Source organism: Oryctolagus cuniculus, chromosome 2, assembly GCF_051225735.1.
Source record: "Oryctolagus cuniculus isolate XC-2025 breed Fujian yellow rabbit chromosome 2, ASM5122573v1, whole genome shotgun sequence".
Lineage (NCBI taxonomy): Eukaryota > Metazoa > Chordata > Mammalia > Lagomorpha > Leporidae > Oryctolagus > Oryctolagus cuniculus.
The window spans coordinates 80211467-80233541 of NC_142868.1; the positions used below are offsets into that span (position 1 = coordinate 80211467).

A 22075-nucleotide genomic window follows, 5' to 3' on the forward strand; every position below is an offset into this window, starting at 1 on the left:
CTCCCCTGCTGACGTGTGGGTGTCCCTCTCTGAGGCACACGCTCAGGAATGAAGACTGTGGGTGCATCGTGTCTTCTCACACTTAGTTTTACTGGGTGAAGCCCTGCTCTTCTCCAGCCTACACTCTCACCATCAAGGGGTGGAGAGCTGTTTTCTTCTATCGTAGCCAGAATTTCTTATTATGTTTGTATTTTTCATCAATCTGATCGATATAAAGTGCTATCTTATTCTTCCTTAATTTCACATTTTTAGGTTATCAGGTTTAATAGCTGCCCACGTTCTTGGGTTTTCTTTTGGTTAATTGCCTATTGATATCTTTTGGCTATTAGAATCTTGCAAATATTTTTAAATTGGCTTTTTTGGCTTAATCTTTCACATTCTGATTATTATTCCATCGACAGTCTACCTTCCTGTATGGTAGGAGGTAAGGTTTCACCTTTCTTTTCTCAGATGGTCAGTTTGCGAACATAATCTAACAAGCAACCTGCACTTTCCTGACCTCTACGTGGTAACGGATCCACCTACACCAAGTCCTCAGGATTTAGTGATTATACTTGCAAGGCACTCAGAATCTTTCTAGGTTCAGTTTTTGTGGTAAACATGAGTAAATGCTGGGAGTAGAATAAGAAGCAAGGTCAAGGGCCTGAGTCCAGGACTCACCAGACAGACAATTTCCCCGTGTGGTGTTCTGGAGATGACAAGAACACAGAAAAGAAAATTTGGGGAGATTTTTAAGGATGATTTCCATGTAAATATGACAAATTAGTAAATATCTCTGTCCTGTTTTTTTCTACTTCCTTCCAGGGGACAATCTCTACCCCTAATTGGACATCTCTATCTGTCACCAGTCAAGAAGGTCTAGGAAAAGTGTATATACTATATATTATGAGAACAATAGCTATGACTTCATTTACATTTATTTTGCTTAATTTCCATTTGCAAATAATCTCTCCAAAGGATCCTGGCACACCTCTTGCATCTTCCGCCTTCTCCTCCCTGGCCCCCGCCCCCCAAATCCAGGACACAGAAAATCAGTGCGATGAGTCAAAGAGGACAGGGAAGGTCAATAAGGAAAATGGTGATGGGTAGGTGACTGCCTTTACTACAATACAGATGTCTCCAAAAGGTTAGAATTCATGAAACAGGCATCATCACCCACTAAGAGGGGCCTTCGTACTGCCTTCCCGTAGGAAGTTTGAGGCTATATCTGCTCCACGCTCAGTTTAGGCCCCTGGGCCAGACAGACCACTCGACAGCTCCCCTTCCCACAGTACGGGAACTCTCAACCTCCTACATCTCTGTGGGAAACAGTCAGTAACCACCAGAGATTTTGCATTTCAGATGCTAAATTTCTGATGTTGAGGCTGGCTCAGCAAAGAGCCCATGTGTCTCTCCTCCCACTGCCGCACAACCTGCAGACAGTACTAATCAATCATGGCCAGTTTTCCAGCAGGCTTAGCTCCCAGGTGGAGCTCCAGATCACTACTCTAAGTAGCATAACTGGCATGGCAGAGGCCACCCAACCGCCCTCACACTTGAAAAACACCCAGCCATAAATCGTACCTTTCTTGTGATCTGCACAACTCAGTATGAAATATTTTTTTTTTGACAGGCAGAGTTAGTGAGAGAGAGAGAGAAAGGTCTTCCTTTTTCCGTTGGTTCACCCCCCAAATGGCCGCTACAGCAAGCGCGCTGCGCCGATCCGAAGCCAGGAGCCAGGTGCTTCCTCCTGGTCTCCCATGCGAGTGCAGAGCTCAAGCACTTGGGCCGTCCTCTACTACCTTCCTGGGCCACAGCAGAGAGCTGGACTGGAAGAGGAACAACCGGGACAGAATCCAGTGCCCTAACCGGGACCAGAACCCAGGGTGCCGGCACCGCAGGTGGAGGATTAGCCAAGTGAGCCACAGCGCCGGCCGTCCAGTATGAAATATTTTAAGTGATGCCCTCATTGACTGATTTAAAATTCCAGAGACTCTCTCTCCCTTTCTTCCTGATCTCCCAGGTCGCACGACTCATGAAGGTACCCATTGCTCTCAACTGTTCTTGTATCCATCTGGTATATTTCTATCTTCATTAACTTTGCTGTATTGTATTAGCTGTCTTTTTGTTACTTTACAGTGCTATCACCAGCAATGATTTGCCTAGGTTTTAGACTTAAAACCAAAACACTGAGAGGTCAGATGATGATCTGGAAGTAATAGATACTAAAATTAACTGGAGGGTGAAATCAACTAACTGGAGTGAGTAAAAGGGGAAGGATTTTTTTAAGTAGTCTTCAACCTAGAAGTCCTCCTTGTCACGCAATGGAGAGCATTGTTTATTTAAGTCTGCTCGTTGGAGCAAAAAGGAGAACAAGGTGCCCAGGGCATCAGAGGAAAGCAACTGAGGCAGGGAATTTTACAGAGTGGTATGGGACCAGCACCACACTTTTAGGGAACTGCCCAAAAGTCAGCAACAGGAGGAAAGAATGAGCAACTTAAGCACAGAGGAAGAAGACTCTAATCTTCAAAGCTGAACGCTATTAGCTGGACAAAGAGACATAGAGTATTCTTTGCAGCTGTTCTACCAGTTTTATGGAAAGAAATGTACCTCCTTTCATAAGGATATTCACACACTCACAACCACAACGGGCCATGAATAGAAAAAATTCTCACCGATCGGTGTGCTCCAGCGCTGAAGAGCAGGCTGGCCATTGTGGGAACAACGTCCCTCTGACTGTGTGACCGAGAGAAGGGACAGGCTCACGCAGCCCACACTGTGCTTTCCAACACACCCCGCATAGCACGGAAAACCTGTCCACACCCTAGAGTTTCCTGCAACCTATTGATGGAAAAAAGAAGTCTTTAAATGATCATCAGCACCTGAAAGGAACATTCTGATGGCAAGAGGAGGCTGGCTCTGCACACCTGCTTAGCTTAATAATAATTGGTGGTGGTGGTGGGGAACAGGCAGAGTATGACAGCGAAACGTACAATCACTGGAGAGTAATTAATTCATGAAAGGAAGCATTGTGCCTACAGGGCGTTTGCCCACCTTGAGGCATCAATCACTATTAACCTCAGCTTCTTTAACTCCAGGTGATGTTGCTCTATTGAGTAAGGATAGACACAGAAGCACCATGGGTGTCCAATGGAAAAGCAAGCCAAGTACTGTGTCATCCAGAGGTCACAATGGCTTTTTGGAAATTCAAGAATTCTTTTACCTACTTGGTATCAGGTTCTGTGCTAAGGTATGCCATGGGGGAGTCAGGAAGAATGTGTGAGGGGCCAGCACTGTGGCACAGGAGGTGAGTGCACTGCCTGCAACCTCCCACATGGGCGCCGGTTTGAGTCTTAGCTGCAGCACTTCTCATCCAGCTCCCTGCTAATCTGCCAGAAAAAGCAGCAGATGATGGCCTGAGTACTCAGCCACCCACATGAGAGACCCTGATGGAATTCCAACCTCCTGGTTTGGCCTGGCCCAGCCCAGGCTATTGCGGCCATCTGGGGATTGAACCAGTGCATGGAAGACCGCTCCCTCTCTGTCTATAACACTGCCTTTCAAATAAATCTTAAAAAAAAAAAAAAAAAAAAGGAAGTTTGTATGAGACACAATTCCCCATAATTTCATGAGATGCAAACATGAACCAAGTACAATGCAATGCAAGACACACTATGCTAACTGCTCATAAGAGACACAAATAGAGTACGGGGGCAAGCTGGAGACCTGATTCCAGACGGACACTTTGTTCAAAGCTGTTGGTTTCTTTGACATTTCTTGAGCACCCGCCATGTGCCAAGCACAGAGTTCCACGCTTTCCGGGAAGACGAAATAAACAGGGCACGGTTCCTGCCTACACTTGTCCACTTAAGATAAACTTCTTGAGCACTGACTATGTGCCAGACCCCAGGTTAGCCCTTACAGAGTTACAGACGGCTACGCATGGTCTTCATCTGCAAGGGGTATCTGGCCTATTTGTTTTTTTCATAAGTGGTTATTTACAAGCCTGCAGTAATCTAGATCTTGGATCAGGTCAAAATACAGTTACAAGAAGAGAGCTGCCAGTCCCCTGGACTCTGAGCTGAGTTTTACCTTTGAGTTACTGAAGGGAACATGAGAATCTAGAACCTATGAGAACCAGTCTGGTCAACAAGAATGAAATCTGGGTGAACCTTGAGTGGTTACACTGCACACCTGCTGCCTTAACTAACTCACACCCATTCAACCCTCAGGATCCTTAAGGGACAGAACCCCACCCAGCACTGGCTTTTTAGCCCTTGGACATTGCCACATACCAAGGAGGTAATTCATAGGTGTTGATGAATTAAAAGAAAAGCCTTTGGCCGGCGCCGCAGGCGGAGGATTAGTCTATTGAGCCACGGCACCAGCACACCGGGTTCTAGTCCCAGTCGGGGCGCCGGATTCTGTCCCGATTGCCCCTTTTCCAGGCCAGCTCTCTGCTCTGGCCCGGGAGTGCAGTGGAGGATGGCCTAAGTTTTTGGGCCCTGCACCTGCATGGGAGACCAGGAGAAGCACCTGGCTCCTGGCTTCGGATCAGCACGGTGCGCCAGCCGCAGCGCACCGACCACAGCGGCCACTGGAGGGTGAACCAACGGCAAAGGAAGACCTTTCTCTCTGTCTCTCTCTCTCACTGTCCACTCTGCCTGTCAAAAAAAAAAGAAAAAAGAAAAAAAAAGAAAAAAAAGAAAAGCCTTTGATTCCTAAAGCACAGTCAAGAATGTACACGCAAAATTATTAGTTTTGAAACGCTATATGTGTGTGTGTGTGTGAAGTCAGCAATTTAAAAAAATTACTGAAAAAGAAGCTGGGAATCAAATCCAATACTCATTGCTGATGACATCATTCGCTATCTTGTGTTTCCAGGTTCAACCCACAAACTCATGGGAAGAGGCCAACTATTAATTTGCCCCTGGCATGGGACAGAATATAAACTTGCAGTGTTGATGCACGTGCCTTGTTCCAGTTGCCAAGCTCTGTGTCTGTGTGGAAGCATCTTCTCCCACTGAGGCACTCCCAGCTGACTTTTTTTTTTTTTTTTTAATTTGACAGACAGAGTTAGACAGTGAGAGAGAGAGACAAAGGTCTTCCTTCCGTTGGTTCACCCCCAAATGGCCGCTATGGCCGGCGCGCTGCGCTGATCCAAAGCCAGGAGCCAGGTGCTTCTTCCTGGTCTCAGACACTGGTGCAGGGCCCAAGCACTTGGGCCATCCTCTACTGCCCTCCCGGGCCACAGCAGAGAGCTGGACTGGAAGAGGAGCAACCAGGACTAGAACCCGGCGCCCATATGGGATGCTGGCACCACAGGCGGAGGATTAACCAAGTGAGCCACGGTACCGGCCCCACTCCCAGATGACTTTAAGTACTTACTGTCAACCACACAGTGCTTCCTATTGCAAACTCTGATTTCTTTCTTTCTTTTTTTAAGATTCATTCATTTTATTTTAAAGTCAGAGTTAGAGAGAGAGAGAGAGAGAGAGAGAGAGATCTTTCACTGGGTGGTTCATTCCCCAAATGGCTGCAATGGCCTGGGCTGTTCCAGGCCAAAGCCAGGAGCCAAGAGCTTCTTCCAATTCTCCCACATGTATGGCAGAGGCCCAAGTCCTTGGGTCATCTTCTGCTGCTTTTCCCAAGCCATTAGCAGGGAGCTGGACAAGTGGAGCAGCTGAGACTTGAACCAGTGCCCCAATGGGATGCTAGCATTGCAGGCAGCAGCTTTCCTCGCTATGCCACATTGGTGAGCCCACAAACTGGATTTTTCAAAATGCTACAGAGACAAGCCCAGGAAACTTGGAGACTCTGGATCTCCCAGTACATGGCTGCCACTCCGCTGCAACCCACGACAGGTGGAAAGTACCCCAGAATCAGACACGCGCAGCTATGCTGAGGCTGCATGTGGAGTCTGGTGACAACAGCCACCTCCCTCATCGTGTGCCGCTGTCTGGAGTCATTCCCGGAGACCCTGTTACAGGAGAGGGCACACAACGAGGCCCTTCGGGTTCCCTGGGACAGCAAGATGGCGGCTTCTGGGAAAGAAAAGGGCTCCATTTAGGACATTGTCCCTGTCGGCCTGAAGGCACCATGACAGCCCCAGGCCAGACTCAGCCTCAGCTTCCCAGGGTGCCCCCAGAGGCAGGAGAGAATTTAGGACATGGTGGTTAGAACAAAACGAACACCAGTGATTAACCTTAAAGTAAAAACATGGCTTCCCTTGCTTGCAAAGACTTTTCTTTTGATTCATCTCAGTCCATTTGAAGACTAAAACCACAAAAGCCTGTCTGATTTCTTGTTCACCTGTCATCCCCCATTCCCACTTGTGTTCAGGCCTCTCACCCCCATTTAGAGTTTCTAGGTGGAAGGCTTGTCTGCACTAACCAGATGATTCTCCTTCAACTGACCTTGTCACTCAAAAGTCCTAAGTCATTTCAAACCAGGTTTGCATCTGCAAAAGAATGAGAGGCAGAGAGAAATCGGATTCTTTTGCATCTGCACTGTTTTCCCATTAAACTGCCTGAAGTCTTGCGTGAGAATTAAGAGTCCACACTTCCGGCCTGCAGGTTTTTGTTTCTTTCCTAAGCTGCAGCACTCATCCGCCAGTCTCTGCCGTACAGCCTCGCCGCCAACAGACACGGGTGACCCAGCGGCTCCGCGGGGTCCATCACTCCCAGCAGGTGTGAGAAGGAAGCTGCTTTATGGGGGAGTCTGCCTCTCCTGCCCAGGCCACCAAGCACAGGAAACAGGAGCATCTAGACCAAGAGGTGTCCCAGGAACACCCAGCGCAGTATACAGGGGACACAGGAGCTTCTGCCAGACACGACCACAGGAGAGCCTGGTCCTTCTTAACATCTGTTTGTTTTTTTTTTCCTTCCAAACGAGAGTCAGAGGATCATGGGCAAACTAGAAACTGGCTATCCTCCTCCACGACGGTCAGGAAAGCCAACGGATCTCCTTTCTAGCACTGCTCCGTGCTCTGCCCTGCATGCAGCAGGCCCTGACTCCGGAGTTCTGAGGGTGCAGCACTCACGCACGAAGATGCTCACTGAAAACAGAACCCATTGCACAGGTGGCCCTGTGGGTAGAGGGCAACTGAAGTGCCCATGCTGTACTGGTTGGGGTGCAACCCCTGGGACCTGTGAGATCTGCAGACTCCCTGGGGCTCCTGGCACCCTCCTGAGTTCTACAATTAAAAGTCAGGGAGCCCACAGTGTGCCCCTGCCCTCTTACCTCTTCACTGGTGAGATGTGAAAATTCAAAAGATACTGCCGGTTGTGCTTGAAAGATGAAAACGCTTCCCTAAGTGAAAGTACACTCCTCTGATGTTTTAAAACAGTACAAGACGCTCTTTCATCCTGTGCTCCCTTAAACTAACTGTGCCTGCTAAATGTTTCTCTAAAAGTGCCAAAAATAAGAACTTTTGTATCTTCTTGTTTGGCTTGTGTTTCAAATGCTGGAATTCAGAACCTCTGAATGTCCCACCTGGTTTAAGCTGCATATAATCCAAACGCTTTAGCATAACAAACCCCGCCCCAACCCTCGGATCTCAACTCAGATGCTAATTAAAACCCATCCTGAGTCGTGCTGCTATGGTTACTGGGATTTCTCCAAGACCCTGGTGTCTTCAATGAGAAAGTTCTGTTGCTTCTCCCAGGCTCAGGGAGCGCCCCTGTATGGGTCAGGGCAGTTCCTACCGTGTGGCACTGTGGATGCCACCGTCGGCATCTCCTGGGGGCTCCTGCCTACCTAGCAAGCAACTTCTGTGTTGGATTCTGTAATTCATCTCATTGGAGTCTTCGAACAGCAGGATGCTATAAAAGTATCAGTATCTCTCCACTTCAAGATAAGAGTAGCCTGGAGACTCAGCCGCAGTCAGCAGCTTGCTCAAGGTCACATAGCCTGTCCGTGAACTTGGTTTTCGGACACCGAAGCCTGTGTTTTCCACTAACCCACCCGGGACTGAGGCCCACAGACGCGTGGCTTGTATTTTGCTCTGACACTCTGTTCCCTGCCTGTGTCGGCGGATGTGTGCCCTGCACTCAGGAGCCCAGACTTTGGAGCTGGAGTGTGGGGTGCAGCTGTAACCTCAGGCACGGCATAGGATAGCATGGCATGGCAGCTCCCTACCTCTGTTTTGCCATCTGTGAATTGGGGCTGTAATTCCTACCTCCCAGGACAGTTCTGAAGATCAAATAAGTCAATACATCTCTAACACCCTTAAACCCAAGCCGTGAAAAAAATGAGAGCTCATCGTAGCAGCCGAATTCCTGTAGCCAGAAGCCAGATAGAATCTGCCATCACCCGGGCTGCTTTGCAGAAGATGCCTGTTTTGCACGGTCAGAGACCAGCACAAAACCCGAGCAATGCCGTGGTCATGAGAGCAAGGCGCTGCAAGATCACATCACAGCCTGTGCCGCCTTGATGTTCAAAGTCAAGTGTCACTGCGGCTTCTCTCTGCATGCAATTCCCTTGCTTCTGACGCCAGCCTAGAGGCAGGCAGTGGAGACAACCGGTGCAAATGACATGCCTGCACAGCCGTTCTGAAAGCCTTTTTTCTGAAAATCAGCAGGTTTCTTCTTTCCCTGATAAAAATCAGTTTTGCTCTAATGGAGGGAAATTTTTTTTCCTAGAATTTAAACTCTACACACAGCTCAATGGCTTTAAAAAAAAAAGGCATTTATTTTTCTAGAGCCTTTGAAAGTTACTTTAAACTGGCAGGAGATAGCAGTGAAATGGTGGGGAAAGCTGTGAGTTTCAGCATGCTAACGTGAAACTATTTTTCCCTTTCAAAACCCACATCTGAGGGTTACTAACCACGTGCAAAGTTCCCTCTTTTCTGCTTTTTGGCCCAAAGGCCTAATTGGCATCCTGGTAACAGCTGATCGAGCACACATTTGGCTCTGCCAGTTTGCCTCCCCAAATTCTGAGGCCTGACTTCCGTTAGCCCTCTTAGGCGTGTTTAAACAAACGAAAAATTTCACGGTTTTCCTTGAAAAACCCTGCTGAAGACTTCAGAGAGATGGAGGAAAAAAACAAAAGACCAGATTATAAAAAGATGGGCAGCAAGAAAGAATGACAGTGTGTGTTGGTTTGTGCACTGAGTTCAAGTGCAAGCCGCCACTCCCGCTCTCTGCAGGCTGCCTGGGGGCCGGCGGGAAGGCACAGGGCCTGGCGTGCAGGGCCTGCAGACCCCGGGAGAGGCAGCCAGGTCCTTCGTCCCACAGACTGGTGAGGGGGCACTTCAAAAAGTCCATGGAAAGGGGGATTCAAAGGTAAGTCTGTTACAGTGCAAACATTTTTTGAACCAAACCTTTTGATGCCATTTCCCAAGAACTTGCTGAAATATCCTGTATGTCTGTTTTTCTCCTTGTGTTCACACACACGGGGGTACTCACCTGGACTTCGGGGGCGGGGGAGGAGGCGAGAAAGTCTCCATCCTACTCCTGTCCTTGGGAAACTCAAAGGCAAAAGAAGCCGACTTGCTCATGCCCGTGCTGGCTTTGCCGTGCTGCCCGGAGGAGGAGGAGCCGTCGGTGGGGTGCACCCGGTGCCAGGTGGAGGCGCTGGAAGGGGCCATGGGGCCATTTTCCGTCTCTCTTCCCCAGCTGTGACTCAGCAATTCCTGCTCTGCCTCCTCCTCTTCCTCTATCCGGCACTGGCGACTCCAAGCACCTGGCTGGTACCTGGGCCGCCTCTGGTCCACGGCTGAGGGGGTGGCAGCAGGTGGCGGGCACCTGACAGGGTCACTGGCAGCAGCACCATTGGTCCGACAGGAAGGAGTAGGCTCAGCAGGGCCTCTGGACACAGGTGCGGGCCCCAGGCTGCCCTCCCCGAGGTCCGCCAGCGGGGAGGGGGATGATGACACGGGGGACCCCCCAGGGCTACTCTTGGACAGCTTGGGGGGGATGGCAGGCCTCCCTTTGAGCCCGCTTTCGCTGGTATCGTGTGCATGGCCTTCCCTGGAGCTCAGGCATTGCCTGGCTGAAGTCTCGTCCTGGCCCACATCGGAGTCCTGACTGCCATGCCCCCGCGGCCACTGCACACCCACTGCCGAGTCCGGGCTGCTCAGATAGATGGTCCGGTGGTCCTCTTCGGGGTGGGTTGCCATGACCGTGATGGTGGCACCCACCTGCGGAGCCATGTCCGAGCCTTCCCTGTCCTGGCTCCAGCCCGCTGCTACTTTGTGAGCCCTGGCCTCACTGGTCCACACCTGGCCCTGGGCGGCTGCTGTCTGCTCTGCCTTGGCCTGGGATCGCGGAGGGCCTGGCGGGGCCTTCTTCCTCTTGGTGCTCTCAGCATAGATGGGCTCAGGCAGCACGGCCTCCCTGGGCTGGGGCTCCCCCGCAGGCCCCAGGCACCTGCTGGGGGTCACGTGGCAGCCGCCTGAGTCCTGGTGCTTCGCGGGGGCGGGGTCCTTCACCAGGGAACAGTAATCGCTGTCAAGGTGGGGAGCGAAGGGGCTGCTGGTGCCACTGCTGCGGCTGCAGCAGGAGAGGCCATCGGAGGAGCTGGCGGCCTCTGAGGTGAGCGAAGGCTTCTTGGGGCCCAGGCGGGGCGGGTAGGCAGCGGGGCCAGGGCTGCCGCTCAGGGCCCGCCTCTCCTCGGCAGCGGTGGGCTCCCAGCGCGGGGGCGAGCAGTCCCCTCCGGCAGGCAAGGCGCCCTGGGCCGCGGGGCTGCCAGGGCAGCAGTCCAGGATGGAGCAGTACTCGCCGCCCTCGCTGTCCCCGGACGGCGAGCACCTCTGGTCGCTGTCGTCCTCGGAGGGCAGCGACCCCCTCGGCGGGGGCGAGGGGCAGGGCCGGGGGCCGCGGGGCCCGCCCGAGCTCAGACCCGCGAAGGCCGCCAGTTTCTGGCGGAAGCTCTCCTGGGCCGAGGGCAGCTCAGCTTTCTCCTCCCGGCCCACCTTGTCGTCCGGGAAGCTCACGGGGTGGAAGGCCGGGCTCCTGTCCCCCCGGGTCTCTAGGCTGTGCAGGCCGACCACGGCGTAGGCAGGTGGGCAGCGGGGGCCGCCCTCGGCGGAGGCGCAGGGGCCGACGGGCTTCGGGACGCCGCGGAAGCTGCCCAGGTACACGACAGGCACGTCTTCCTGCTTGGGCAGGGGCAGCTTGCCGGGGGCTCGTCTCCAGATGACCTGTGCGGCCCGGGGGTTAAAAGACTGGCGTTAGAGAGAGCAGGAGGCCGAGAGGCGAGGCGAGAGGGAAGTGGCCGGCGGGTCAGCTAGGCAGCAGGTGGCACACACACGGCGCACACACACCCTCTGGTCCCCACGCTGCACCCAGGCGGCCGGTCATCTTCCCAGACACTGCACTCTGCTTCCCTCCCAGGGTCTGTCATGCTTTGGGCTGAAGTTTGTAGGATGGGGGTTGGGGAGGGGAACACCACAACCCAAAATAGCCATTTTGCCTTTTTTGCTTGCAGGTGGCAGGTAAACTAAGTTCCCAAATATTTGGGTTGGAGCCACCTTGTGGCATAGCAGGATTCCCATATGGGCACTGGGTTCCAGTTCCGGCTGCTCCAGTTCCCATCGTGCTCCCTGCTGGTGGCCTGGGAAAGCAGCAGGCCACAGTCCTTGGGTCCCTGCCACCCACCTGGGAGACCTGGATGAGGCTCCTGGCTTCACACTGGCTGTGTGGTGTTTAATTTTTGCTTTGCATTCATGGTTGGTTTGTTTGTTTTTGATAAGCTTGTCACTGTGCACTCCTGAAGAAACCAAAGCTCTTAAAGAGTTTAAAACCCTTGGGTACCAGGCTGGCGCTGTGGCACAGCAGTTTAACGCCCTGGCCTGAAGTGCTGGCATCCCATATGGCTGCTGGTTCAAGTCCTGGCTGCTCCACTTCCTATCCAGCTCTCTGCTGTGGCCTGGGAAATCAGTAGAAGATGGCCCAAGTCTTTGGGCTCCTGCACCCATGTGGCAGACCTGGAAGAAGCTCCTGGCTCCTGGCTTCAGATCGGCACAGCTCCAGCCATTGCAGCCAGTTGGGGAGTGAACCAGCAGATGGAAGACCTCTCTCTCTCTCTCTCTGCCTCTCCTCTCTGTTTAACTCTGACTTTCAAATAAATAAATAAATCTTTAAAAAAAAAAAAAAAAAACCCTTGAGTGGGTGGCAGGGACAAGGCAGGAGGCTGAGGGGTGGTCGCTGAGGGGCCTCCGGGCTTTCTGGCGTCTTGCTGGGCTTTGCTGCCCACCACACCAACAAGCTGCTCTTTCTCCCAGCTACAGCTGCCATCTGGGCCAGAGCCGCGGGTGGACCAGCTGGCCTGCCCGACTGACTGTGGTTACCATCCCTGAAGGCACAGTTCCACTCCTTTCCCTTCTCCAGTCCTCACCCAGCCCCAAGGCTGGAAGCAGCCTGGGAGGAAGGCCTGCCTCTGGCTGCTTTCTCAGAGATTCTCAACTTGAACTTGGTGTGACAGTTCAAAGTGCCGAGAATGGCCTGGTGGCTGGGTGTGACCAGCTTGGGACAATCCCGGCGGGCCTGAAAGGGACGTGGGGCTCACAGGAAATGCCTTTCCTCAATGAGGTGTCCCCTGGTTGGAAAGTGACCTTTGTTTCCACACGACTCAACACACCCTTCCTGGCCTGCTCACCACCAGGGAAAACCAGCTCAGGCAAAGAGGCCCAACAGGCAGCCAGCAGAAATTTTAAAACTTTTTTCAAAAAGCTAAAGAAATTGTTGGGGCTGGCTATTGGGGTACGGCGGGTTGAAGCTCCACCTAGAACAGCAGCACCCATATCAGAGTGCTGGCTGGAGACCCAGCTGTTCCACTTCTGATCTAGCTTTCTGGTAAGGCACCCAGGGAAAGCAGAGGAAAGTGGCCCCTGCCGCCCATATGGGAGACCCTGATGGAGTTTCAGGGTCCTGCCTCTGGCCTGGCCCAGCCCTGGCTTATTGCAGCCATTGGGGGAATGAACCAGTAGAGGGAAGATCTCTTTCTCTCTATCTGCCCCCCCTCCCCACCTCACTCTGCTTTCAAATAATTAAATAAAACTTTTAAAAGAAATAAAATTGGCATTGTACAATATGCAAATGAAGAGTAAAAGTCTTGCTAGTAATTTTTTAAAAGCTTCACTTGTCTTCCCCTCCAGCGTCTTCAAATCACAGGAGGAAATTCTGAAGGGCTGGATTAATGGTTCTTAGCCTGGAGGGGTCAGCAGAAAGGCAGGCAGCTCCAGCCACACGCTGCAGTCGGGAAAGGGCCACCGAGGGGCCAGCCCTGCAGGATTCCTGCTCCGACAGCCCTCCCTGGCTGCCAGCCAGTCACCCAGTGTTGGAACAGGAGCAGCCCCTGGAAAAATGCCACAGAAGTTAGTCAGCCTCACCTGCGAGACCTCGGTGCTCACGCCGGCCTCTGTCCACACGTCGGGGGCCTCCGAGCTCATCATGGTGGGCTTCACAGCGATCGTGGGCTTGGAGTAGGGCGAGCTGCTCACGCCGTCATCTTCCAGGCGGCCGTTGTCGGGCCTGGGGGGCAGGCTGCCTGCTCGGGGCTGGGGCCTGCCGGCCGCCAGCTGATGGTCACTCCGCAGGCAGAAGCAGTTCTTGCAGGACCCGGGCTTCCAGATGTGTTCCACAAAGTCACTGCACGCTGACATCTTCAAGGGCTCAGGGTTCAGTCGGATGGACTGCTGCATCGTGGGCCCTCAGGGTGCCGTGTCATCTTGTGCCCGGCTTGCTCTTGTAGTCTTGCGGGTGGCAGGGGTGGGGCCAAGAATGACTTCCTGGAAAGACAGAACGCTCGCCCGATTAGACCTGCCCAACCCAGGGCCGCTGTGTGAGCAGTGAGAGTCTGGAAGGGAAGGAAGGAGTTAAGGAGGCGGCAAAAGGTAAAGACAGGCATCCTTACTCATTCGTACAAAGCTCTCAGACGCTAGCTACTGGTGTGGCTTTATCAGCTCTATAAAAATGAAACAGGCCCACTAACATGGAGCACACATGAAAGCCATGAGGCTAAGTCTCCCAGAATCCTGGGCACTTGGAGGTTTCGGGGCCCCTCCAGGAAGGAATCACACAGAGCTTGAGTTGAGAAGCCTGTGCCTTGCCCATGTATTTATTCCCTGCCGCTGGCAGTGCAGGTCCTGGGACACTGGCCACAGAGACACGAGAACTCCAAAGCAGCATGGCAAATCAGAACAGTGATTTGATCATGCCTGAAAATCAGTTGTGAGAGTGGAGGTGGCACTGGAATCCGCCGCCCTGAGCAGGTGCAGCTGGAGATGGTGTGGTGCTGATCTGACCCCCAGAGCAGACTTGCCAGGAGGTCTGCTATCTTGGGGACAAACCCTCGCCTTCCACACACACAGAGCATACTGTGTGTCCTTCAACCCTGGGCTGAGTGAGGTCAACACAGCTCAGGGCCCGCTGGCCTGGCTAAGGATTATCAAGGTTTTGTCCATCAGTAACTCTGGAGAGGCCATCAACCTGAAGAGTTCACTGCTCTGACAGTGAAGCTGAAGACAGACAGTTTGCACCATCGGAGAAGAGCTCAAAGGGGTGGGACTACTACCTAATTAACCCCAATAACATCCATCCAGTCACTGTTATCCCCATTCTATGGATGGGCAAACTAGGGTACAGGCACAAACTAAGGCCTAGGAGCCAGCACTGTTGTACAACAGGTTAAGTGCTGCTTGCAACGCAGCATCCCAGATCAGAGTGAAGTCAAACCCCAGCAGCCTGGCTTCCAACCCTGATTCATCTAATGCACCTGGGAAGGCAGCGGAGGATGGCCCAAGTCCCCCCTGCCACCCATGTGGAGACCTAGATGAAGCTCCTGGCTCCTGGCTTCAGCCTGGCCCAACAGCCTTACTGTTGCAGTCATTTGGGGAGTAAACCAGCGGATGGAAGATGCTTTTCTGTCTGTCCCTCTCTCTCTGTCACTCTGCATGTCACATAAATAAATAAATCTTTAAAAAAAGAAAACCTAAGACCTGTCCAGGGACACAGAAGGTTTGCAGTTCTGGAGAGACAGCCCGGCTGTGACGGCAGCCCTGCACTTTGCCACGGCAGTGGTGAGGCCGTGCAGTTGGCCAGCGGCTTAGAACGCATGGGCTTCCTGGCAGCAGAGGGTGCCTGAGAACATCTCCTGGAGCCCCTCTGCGGAGCGGATTCTCACCACACAGACAAGGTTAGGCCCCAGGGCTGGCTGAGCTCCCAGGAGAATCTCCTTGAGGTTGAAACTCTCTACATCATCAACAGGACTAACCAGGTGGCCTGTGCCAGGAGCTCCTGAGATCCTTCCTGTCTCTGGGAAGCGCTCCCTGTCTTGTCTCCCACACACACAAGGGCACTCATGCATCAGGTTCAGGCCCACAGGGTGCCCCTTTGCCCTCCAAAGTCACCGAGGAAACCTACAGAATCTCAATGCAGACAGGACACTAGGGAATAAAAGCAAAACATTTGTCTTTTGGCAATCACCATTCAGGCCTTATGGATCCCTTTCTTTCTTTTTAAGATTATTTATTTATTTGAAAGGCAGTTACAGGGGTTGGCGCTGTGGTGCAGTGGGTTAACGCCCTTGCCTGAAGTGCTGGCATCCCATATGGACGCCGGTTCGAGTCCCGGCTGCTCCTCTTCTGATCCAGCTCTCTGCTATGGCCTAGGAAAGCAGAAGACGGCCCAAGTTCTTGGGCCCCTGCACCCGCAAGGGAGACCCGTGAGAAGCTCCTGGCTCCTGCCTTTGGATCGGCGCAGCTCCCACCTTTGCAGCCATCTAGGGGGTGAACCAGCAGATGGAAGACCTCTCTCTCTGTTTCTACCTCTCTCTATAACTCTATCTTTCAAATAAATAAAGTAAATCTTAAAAAAAAAAAAAAAAAAAAGGCACAGTTACAGAGAAAGAGGGAGAGACAGAGAGAGATCTTCGATCCACTGGTTTTCTCCCCAAATGGCCCCAACAGCCAGGGCTGCACCAGGCTGAAGCCAGGAGCCAGGAGCTTCATCTGGGTCTCCCACGTGGATGGCAGGGGCCCAAACACCTGGGCCATCTTCCATTGCTTTCCCAGGCCATTAGCAGAGAGTTGGATAGGAAGTGGAGCAGTCAGGACATGAATCAGTGCCCATATGGGATGCTGGCATTGCAGGCGGTGGTTTTACCAGCTACACCACAGCACCAGGCCGCAGATCTAATCCTTTAAGTTGATTGTCAGGTTCTCCTCTCCAAATATGCCCGAGTAGCAGGTTCATTCTTTGCCAAATTCTCCCGAAGGGGTCACTGGGCTTCATTCAACACACTGAGGATGCAGGGCTGGTTTTTTTTTTCTCCTACAATCTCGAACCACAGACAGCCATAGGCTTGCTGCTGAATTTTGCAAGGAGAGGAGCAGTGGAGGAACTATTTCAGTCTTCAGCGGTGAGGAGTGGGTGTCCTCCTGGGCAGCTGATGGGTGCAGCCTGTGGATTTCCCCCACAGAAAAGACAGCAGCAGGGCTCCCACGGCTGGTTGCTGCAGGGCGGGGCGGGGCGGCAGAGGAAGAGTTTGGAAGGCAGGTCTGTGTGGGCTCCTGGCTTCCAGCTGGCTCCTCGGAGAAGGCTGGGCATCCAAGCACTCCCTCAGGGGCCACCAGATTCCCACAGGAGCTCTTGGAGGTGGTCACCTCCTACCACTTCAACAGGGAAATGGGAACACACACTTATCATGGGGCGGGGGCTGCTTGATGGAGAGACTCCTTCCGTCTCCCGCCTTTGCAGCCAATGGCCCGCTCCAGCCCTGGGAGCGAGCCAGGCTCCAGGTTACCAATGTGCCAGGCGTTTCCTTGGGTATCCCTCCCGTCCTCAGCTGGGAGACTCTCCAATGGTTGGGCACGCAGCTGCCCAGGGACACAAAGGTAAAGTTGTTGGAAAACGGCATGAAGCCCCAGGCACCCCACCATCCTGCTACAACTGGTGTCTCGGGTCCCAGCAAACAGCTCACCACCATGTCAAGCCTGAAACCCTCGTCTAGTATTCCAATAAAAGAGGAGGAAAAATCCAAATGGCACCCCTGAAGCAGGAGCTGCGCTGAGGCTAGCCCCAGCAGTGCCAGCTCTCCACAGCCTGGGAATGGCACCTCCCCAGCCCACATTCCCTCCCTCCGGGGGGGAGGCAGCCCCCAGAATTATGCAAATTCGCCCATTTCAGTAGGAGGCTGCAGTGCAAGATTAGAAAAAGATCTCAGCATTCCTTCTGATGCAAGTCATGATAAAATATCTTTGCCTCTGCAAACTTCTGCACTACATTCGTGGCTGCAATTTGCAAGACTGAAGCTGTCAGATACACTCCCACCCCATTTCACAAGGAATCTGAGGAATCAGGGTGGCCAAATCCACTGTATTGACTATTTTAGCTCAAAATGTCCCTTATACTTGCATAGCAAGTCGCTCGTGCCTTACCTTGAAGTGACAGAATTCCAGAAAAAAAAAAAAAGTAGTCTAAATTTTTTCCCCTATATCTTGTAATCAAATGAATGCTATGCCAGAAAAAAAGGAACCGTGTATAGAAAAGTGTTTGCATTTCAACACGGTCCATTGGCCAGGGTTGCCGGGCAGAAAGGAAAAAAGTCACAGCCTTCACACACACACACACACGGTAAGTTAACATACATAACTTTCTATTTTCTTTTCTCTCTCTTTCCAGTGCTGTGTAACCTGACCTCAGCAGAAGCAATGTGATATTTAAACCGATTCGGAGGAGACCCGGGTCTCACAGGACCTCAGCTAGCTGCAGGATTCCCTTGGGTTTCCTGTCAAAGTCCCTTCCCCCGGAGGGAAGGGGACGTTGGCTGCTCAAGATATATTATAGCTGGGCCGGGTGATCAATCAAGCCTTGCGGACGCACGGGCTGCGTGCATTGCCAAACTCCTTGGCCCCGGACCTTTGGGCTTCGGTATCGGCTCTGCGAAACCATGTGCCCGGGCGCGCGGAGCGTGACCTGGCGGGCGGACACACACGGCGAGGCGACACTTTCTGCCGCCTCCATTCCCATCCGCAGTGCACTGTGTGTGTGTGTGTGTGTCCCCGGCCGGGAGCGGGCGGCACAGGCAGAGGGGAAAACGGGCTCTCGGCGTGTGTTTCCCAGCGAGCCACCAGGGCTCTCGGGAACCGGGCTCACCTCGCATCGCTGAGCGAAGGCACCTACCCCGCGCCCCCAAGCCATCACCCCCCGGGGCCCGGTCCGAGCAGCCGGGCCGGCCACTCGCTCGCTGCTCCGTCCACAAAGGCGGACCCCCAAAGCCCGCGTCTGCTGGCGCAAAAGGAGCAGTAAGGACCACCCCAACAGTCGCTTCCCCCTCCCGGAACTCCCAGGAAAGTTTCCCTGTCTCCAAGAGCGCGATTCTCGAATGAATCGGTAACAGCCCTCCGCCTCCCGGGTCCTCCCCGCTTTGCGTCCCCACCTCGGGGCACCGCCACCCCGGGCGCACGCGGTCAGGACGCCCCCCACCCGCCCCGGGCGGCCGCCTGTCACCCCGGGGAACGCCGACAGAGGGTCGCGCGCTCCGCGGCCGCCGCGCTCCTCCGACCTCCTCGGTGCGGCCACGTTAGCCATGGGAGACACACACAAAAAGAGGCCGCCTCTGCAGCACGTTGTCGGGGCTCACCTCGGGGCTGCGCTCCCGGGGCCTCGCCGTCGGTCGCCGCGCCGCCCTCCGCCGCGGAGCATTGTTCGGAGAGGAGCGGCGCGCGGTGCGTGCCCGGCCGCGGGCGGGTGTCTTCTGCCTGGGCCCCGCGGCCGGCTGGCAGCTGCGCGCGCGGCTCCGCCCCCTCAGCCTCCGGTTACGCCGCCCGGCCCGGCCCCCGCCGCCCCGCCGCAGTCCCCGCGCCCGGCGCCCCTCCGCGCCCGCGCGCCTGCCGCCGCCGCCGCCTCCCCGGCGGGCGCTCCCGCCACCCCGCGCGCCCGGCCCGCCCTCCCGCTCCGACAGCGAGGCTCCGCCCCAGCCCGAGCGCAGGAGCCGGCGGACCCCCGCGCCCTGCCCCGCAGGCGCCCCTGCCCCGTGGGGGCTCCGCGCGGCCGTGCGGGCGCGAGCTGCGGCGCGTGCAGGCTTCCCTTTGCCACAGGGTGCTCGCTTGGGGGTGGGTGCCCTGCAGCCCTCAGGGAAGGAGAAGCAGGGGTAGATTCCTGAGCGCACCATTGAGGCCGGCGGCATGGGCACTTGGGGTGCCGGTTGCTGTCACCCCCGGACGGATGGTGGCGCGGGAGAGACCTGGGCTTTCTGCAAATCGCTCAGCCTTTGAGTTGGAGCTTTCTAGAGGGAGAATGCAAGGATCGGGCTGCTGAGAGCTGGCCTTCCAGCTTGCTGGAACATCCAGGCCCTCCGCAGGCCACTGCACCTGAGTTTGCACGGTTTCCAGTGAGTCATCCCCTGAGTTAGTCCTGGGGCTACAGATTTCTTCACTCAGTGTAATGACAGCCGCGATCCAGTCACGGCGCTCCCTCCCCTTCCATCTGCTGCCCGGGACCCGTGCACCTTGACCCGGGCGTTCCTTCAGGGAGCCTGCGCCGAGGTCACCTCCCAGGGCTCTGCATGGGTGGGGAAAAATCGGCCAAGCGGAACAGGAAGAAGACCCCCCCGGAAAAACTCCCTTGTGGCCTTCTCTGTCCCCCTCCCCCGAGAAGCAGTTTATGGTCCATTCCACTTCCGGTCCTCTGCCGGCCAGCCCGTGCCAGCCTGGGAGCCCCTACTACTGACAGAGGAAGGGGGTCCCTTAAGGTTCCTGGGTTTTCCTCCATGTTCCCAAGTCTCCCGTTTCTCCTAAGAGGATGAGTAGAATTGAGGAGTGGGGTAGGGACATTTGGAGGGACAGGAATAGAACCAACATTCATTACATGCTCACCTGGGTCAAGCAACCCCAATGGAGAAGGGACCACCGTTATCCCCAGTTTACAGAGAGGAAAACAGAGGCTCCGAAGGCCACGTCAGTTTCAAGGCTCCGCAGTTGATAAAGCGGTCATCCCAGCGTTGGGACCCAGAGCTGTGTGACCCCACAGGCAGTCCCACCCTCCCAGGCTGCCCTCCCTGAGGGCTGGTAGTCAGCCCTATCTTTCTTCCCGAAGTGGAGGGAGATCACTTGAACACATAGGAAGGAAGCCTCCGCTTAACTCGGTTAGCATCCACCAGAGCTGAGCCTTGGGCCGGCTCAATTAGAGACCCAGGAGGGGAAGGTGTTTTGAGAAGTTCCTGCCTGCCAGGTTCCAGGCCAGATGTTTGGGTTCATCCCCAGTAGAGCCCACTGTAAGGGAGACGCTGGCCCCATATGGTAAATAAAGGCTCCACTGAGTACACACGAGGCACTTCCTGTACACTTTATGTTTTTCTCTTTACCTAATTTCTTTTTGCTACACTAACAGGCAAAAGAATAGAATTATAAGAAGCAACCGCCATGGTGTGACAAGATCCTCTAGTGGTTCTGTGGCTTGGGACAGCTGTCCAAGGGTTCATTCAGTGTTAGTAACCTGTGTCCTCCAGTGATTTGCTGTGCTCACACACAAAATAAACGCATTATACTGTAGCTGCTGACATGCAAGGTGCATCGTTTTATGCCAGCAACATGTTCCTAAAGATGGCTTCATCTTGCCTAATGAAAGGAATCAAAAAAATACTTCAAAAGAGCCAGTTGGGTGCACACGAAACTCCATACTCTCACACACTGCTCCACCATTGCCTGTTAAGTAAGTGGCTTCCTCAGCCTAGCTACAGTCAGCTCATGCATTTCATAAACAATTCTGCTTGAACTTCCAGACTGCACCCCGCAATGCAGTGCCATTTGTGTACACACAGCATTCTGCTTCTAGCTCTTATCAGTCCATTTTCATGATGTTTTTAACCACAGAGTTTGGGCTGCGGAATACAGACCAGAGCATGAAGAAGAGCTGTTTGCTTTAATATGTTCGTCCACAGACTCCCTTCTGCGCGAGGGAAATTTTAGGAAGTTAGGAGAAGACATGGAAACAGAGTGCTTTGGTGAATGTAAAGAAGTTTGGAATTTGGGGCCAGTGTTGTGGCACAGTAAGTTAAGCCTCCACCTGCAGTGCCAGCAACCCATATGGGCACCGATTTGTGTCCTGGCTGCTCCTCTTCCCCTCCAGCTCTCTGCTTATTGCCTGGGAAAGCAGTGGAAGATGGACCAAGTGCTTGGGCCCCTGCACCCACATGGGAGACCCAGAAAAAAGCTCCTGGCTCCTGACTTTGGATCAGCTCAGCTCCAGCTGTTGCGGACATTTGGGGAGTGAACCAGCAGATGGAAGACCTTTCTCTCTGTCTCTTCCTCTGTCTGTAACCCTACCTTTCAAATAAAAAATAATTTTAAAAATAAAAAAAAGAAGTCTGGAATTAGAAAAGCAAAAGTGTAAAATTAGAAAGTGGGTACCATTGAATTCTATCACAGAAGTGCAAGCTGGCCAAACAACACGGAGGTTGGGTGAAAGACATCTCATACGTGATATTGCTCCAGCGGGAGAAAAGAGAGACGATTCTTACCTTCAAGTGAGAAAGGTGTTCAGTTTGAGTCAATGAATATTGACTCAGTGAATATTGAGTGGCCTTTGACTTATGAAGCTCTGCATGAGACACCGGAGGGAAAGCAAAGAAAGATGGGTAAGACAGAAAAATGTAAGCTCTGAGAGAGGAAGATAAGCCCGGGGCGGTGGGGGCTCAAAGGAAAAACACAAAAAGACACACAGACAAACAGGTTTCATGGAGGAAGGAGACTTGGAAGAATGAGAAAGATTTCTATTTGTGGACAATGGGGACTTTCCAGACGGAGAGCGTGGTGGCCACACAGGAATGGACGTGGGAGCGGGAGAGACGACTTTTTCAGTCTGCCTGGAGCGTGGATATTGGAGACGCGCCTGGGAATGTGGTGAGGCACTGCCTGGGAAGCGTTTGGTTTCTAGGTGAGCCAACAAGAACGTGTTATTTCGGAGTGGCAGAATGACATCATTCGGTGAGTTCTTCCTTAGCTGTCTGTGGATCTTGTATCCCAGAGACGACTGGGAAGTGGGGAGAGAGATTGGAGCTAAGGAGCCTGGCTTGCAGTTCCCATACATGCTGCAGATGGGAGTAGGGGCCTTTGATCAGGGGGACAGCAGAGGAAACAGGGTGGACAGTCAGT

The 22075-nt window shown here is 53.6% G+C and overlaps 1 protein-coding gene across 1 annotated transcript in view; it reads right to left on the bottom strand.

Annotated features, from left to right (window-relative positions):
* PRAG1 (PEAK1 related, kinase-activating pseudokinase 1) overlaps positions 1 to 18740 on the bottom strand; it is a 52676-nt gene extending 33936 nt beyond the window's left edge. Inside the window, exons 1-3 of the mRNA XM_070068513.2 lie at positions 18565 to 18740; positions 13313 to 13711; positions 9387 to 11122 (exon numbers count right to left, since the gene is read on the bottom strand). Coding sequence (XP_069924614.1) covers positions 9387 to 11122; positions 13313 to 13624 — 2048 coding nt within the window. The 5' untranslated portion in view covers positions 13625 to 13711; positions 18565 to 18740. The remainder of the gene's footprint in view (positions 1 to 9386; positions 11123 to 13312; positions 13712 to 18564) is intronic.
* Between the last annotated feature and the right edge of the window lie 3335 nt (positions 18741 to 22075).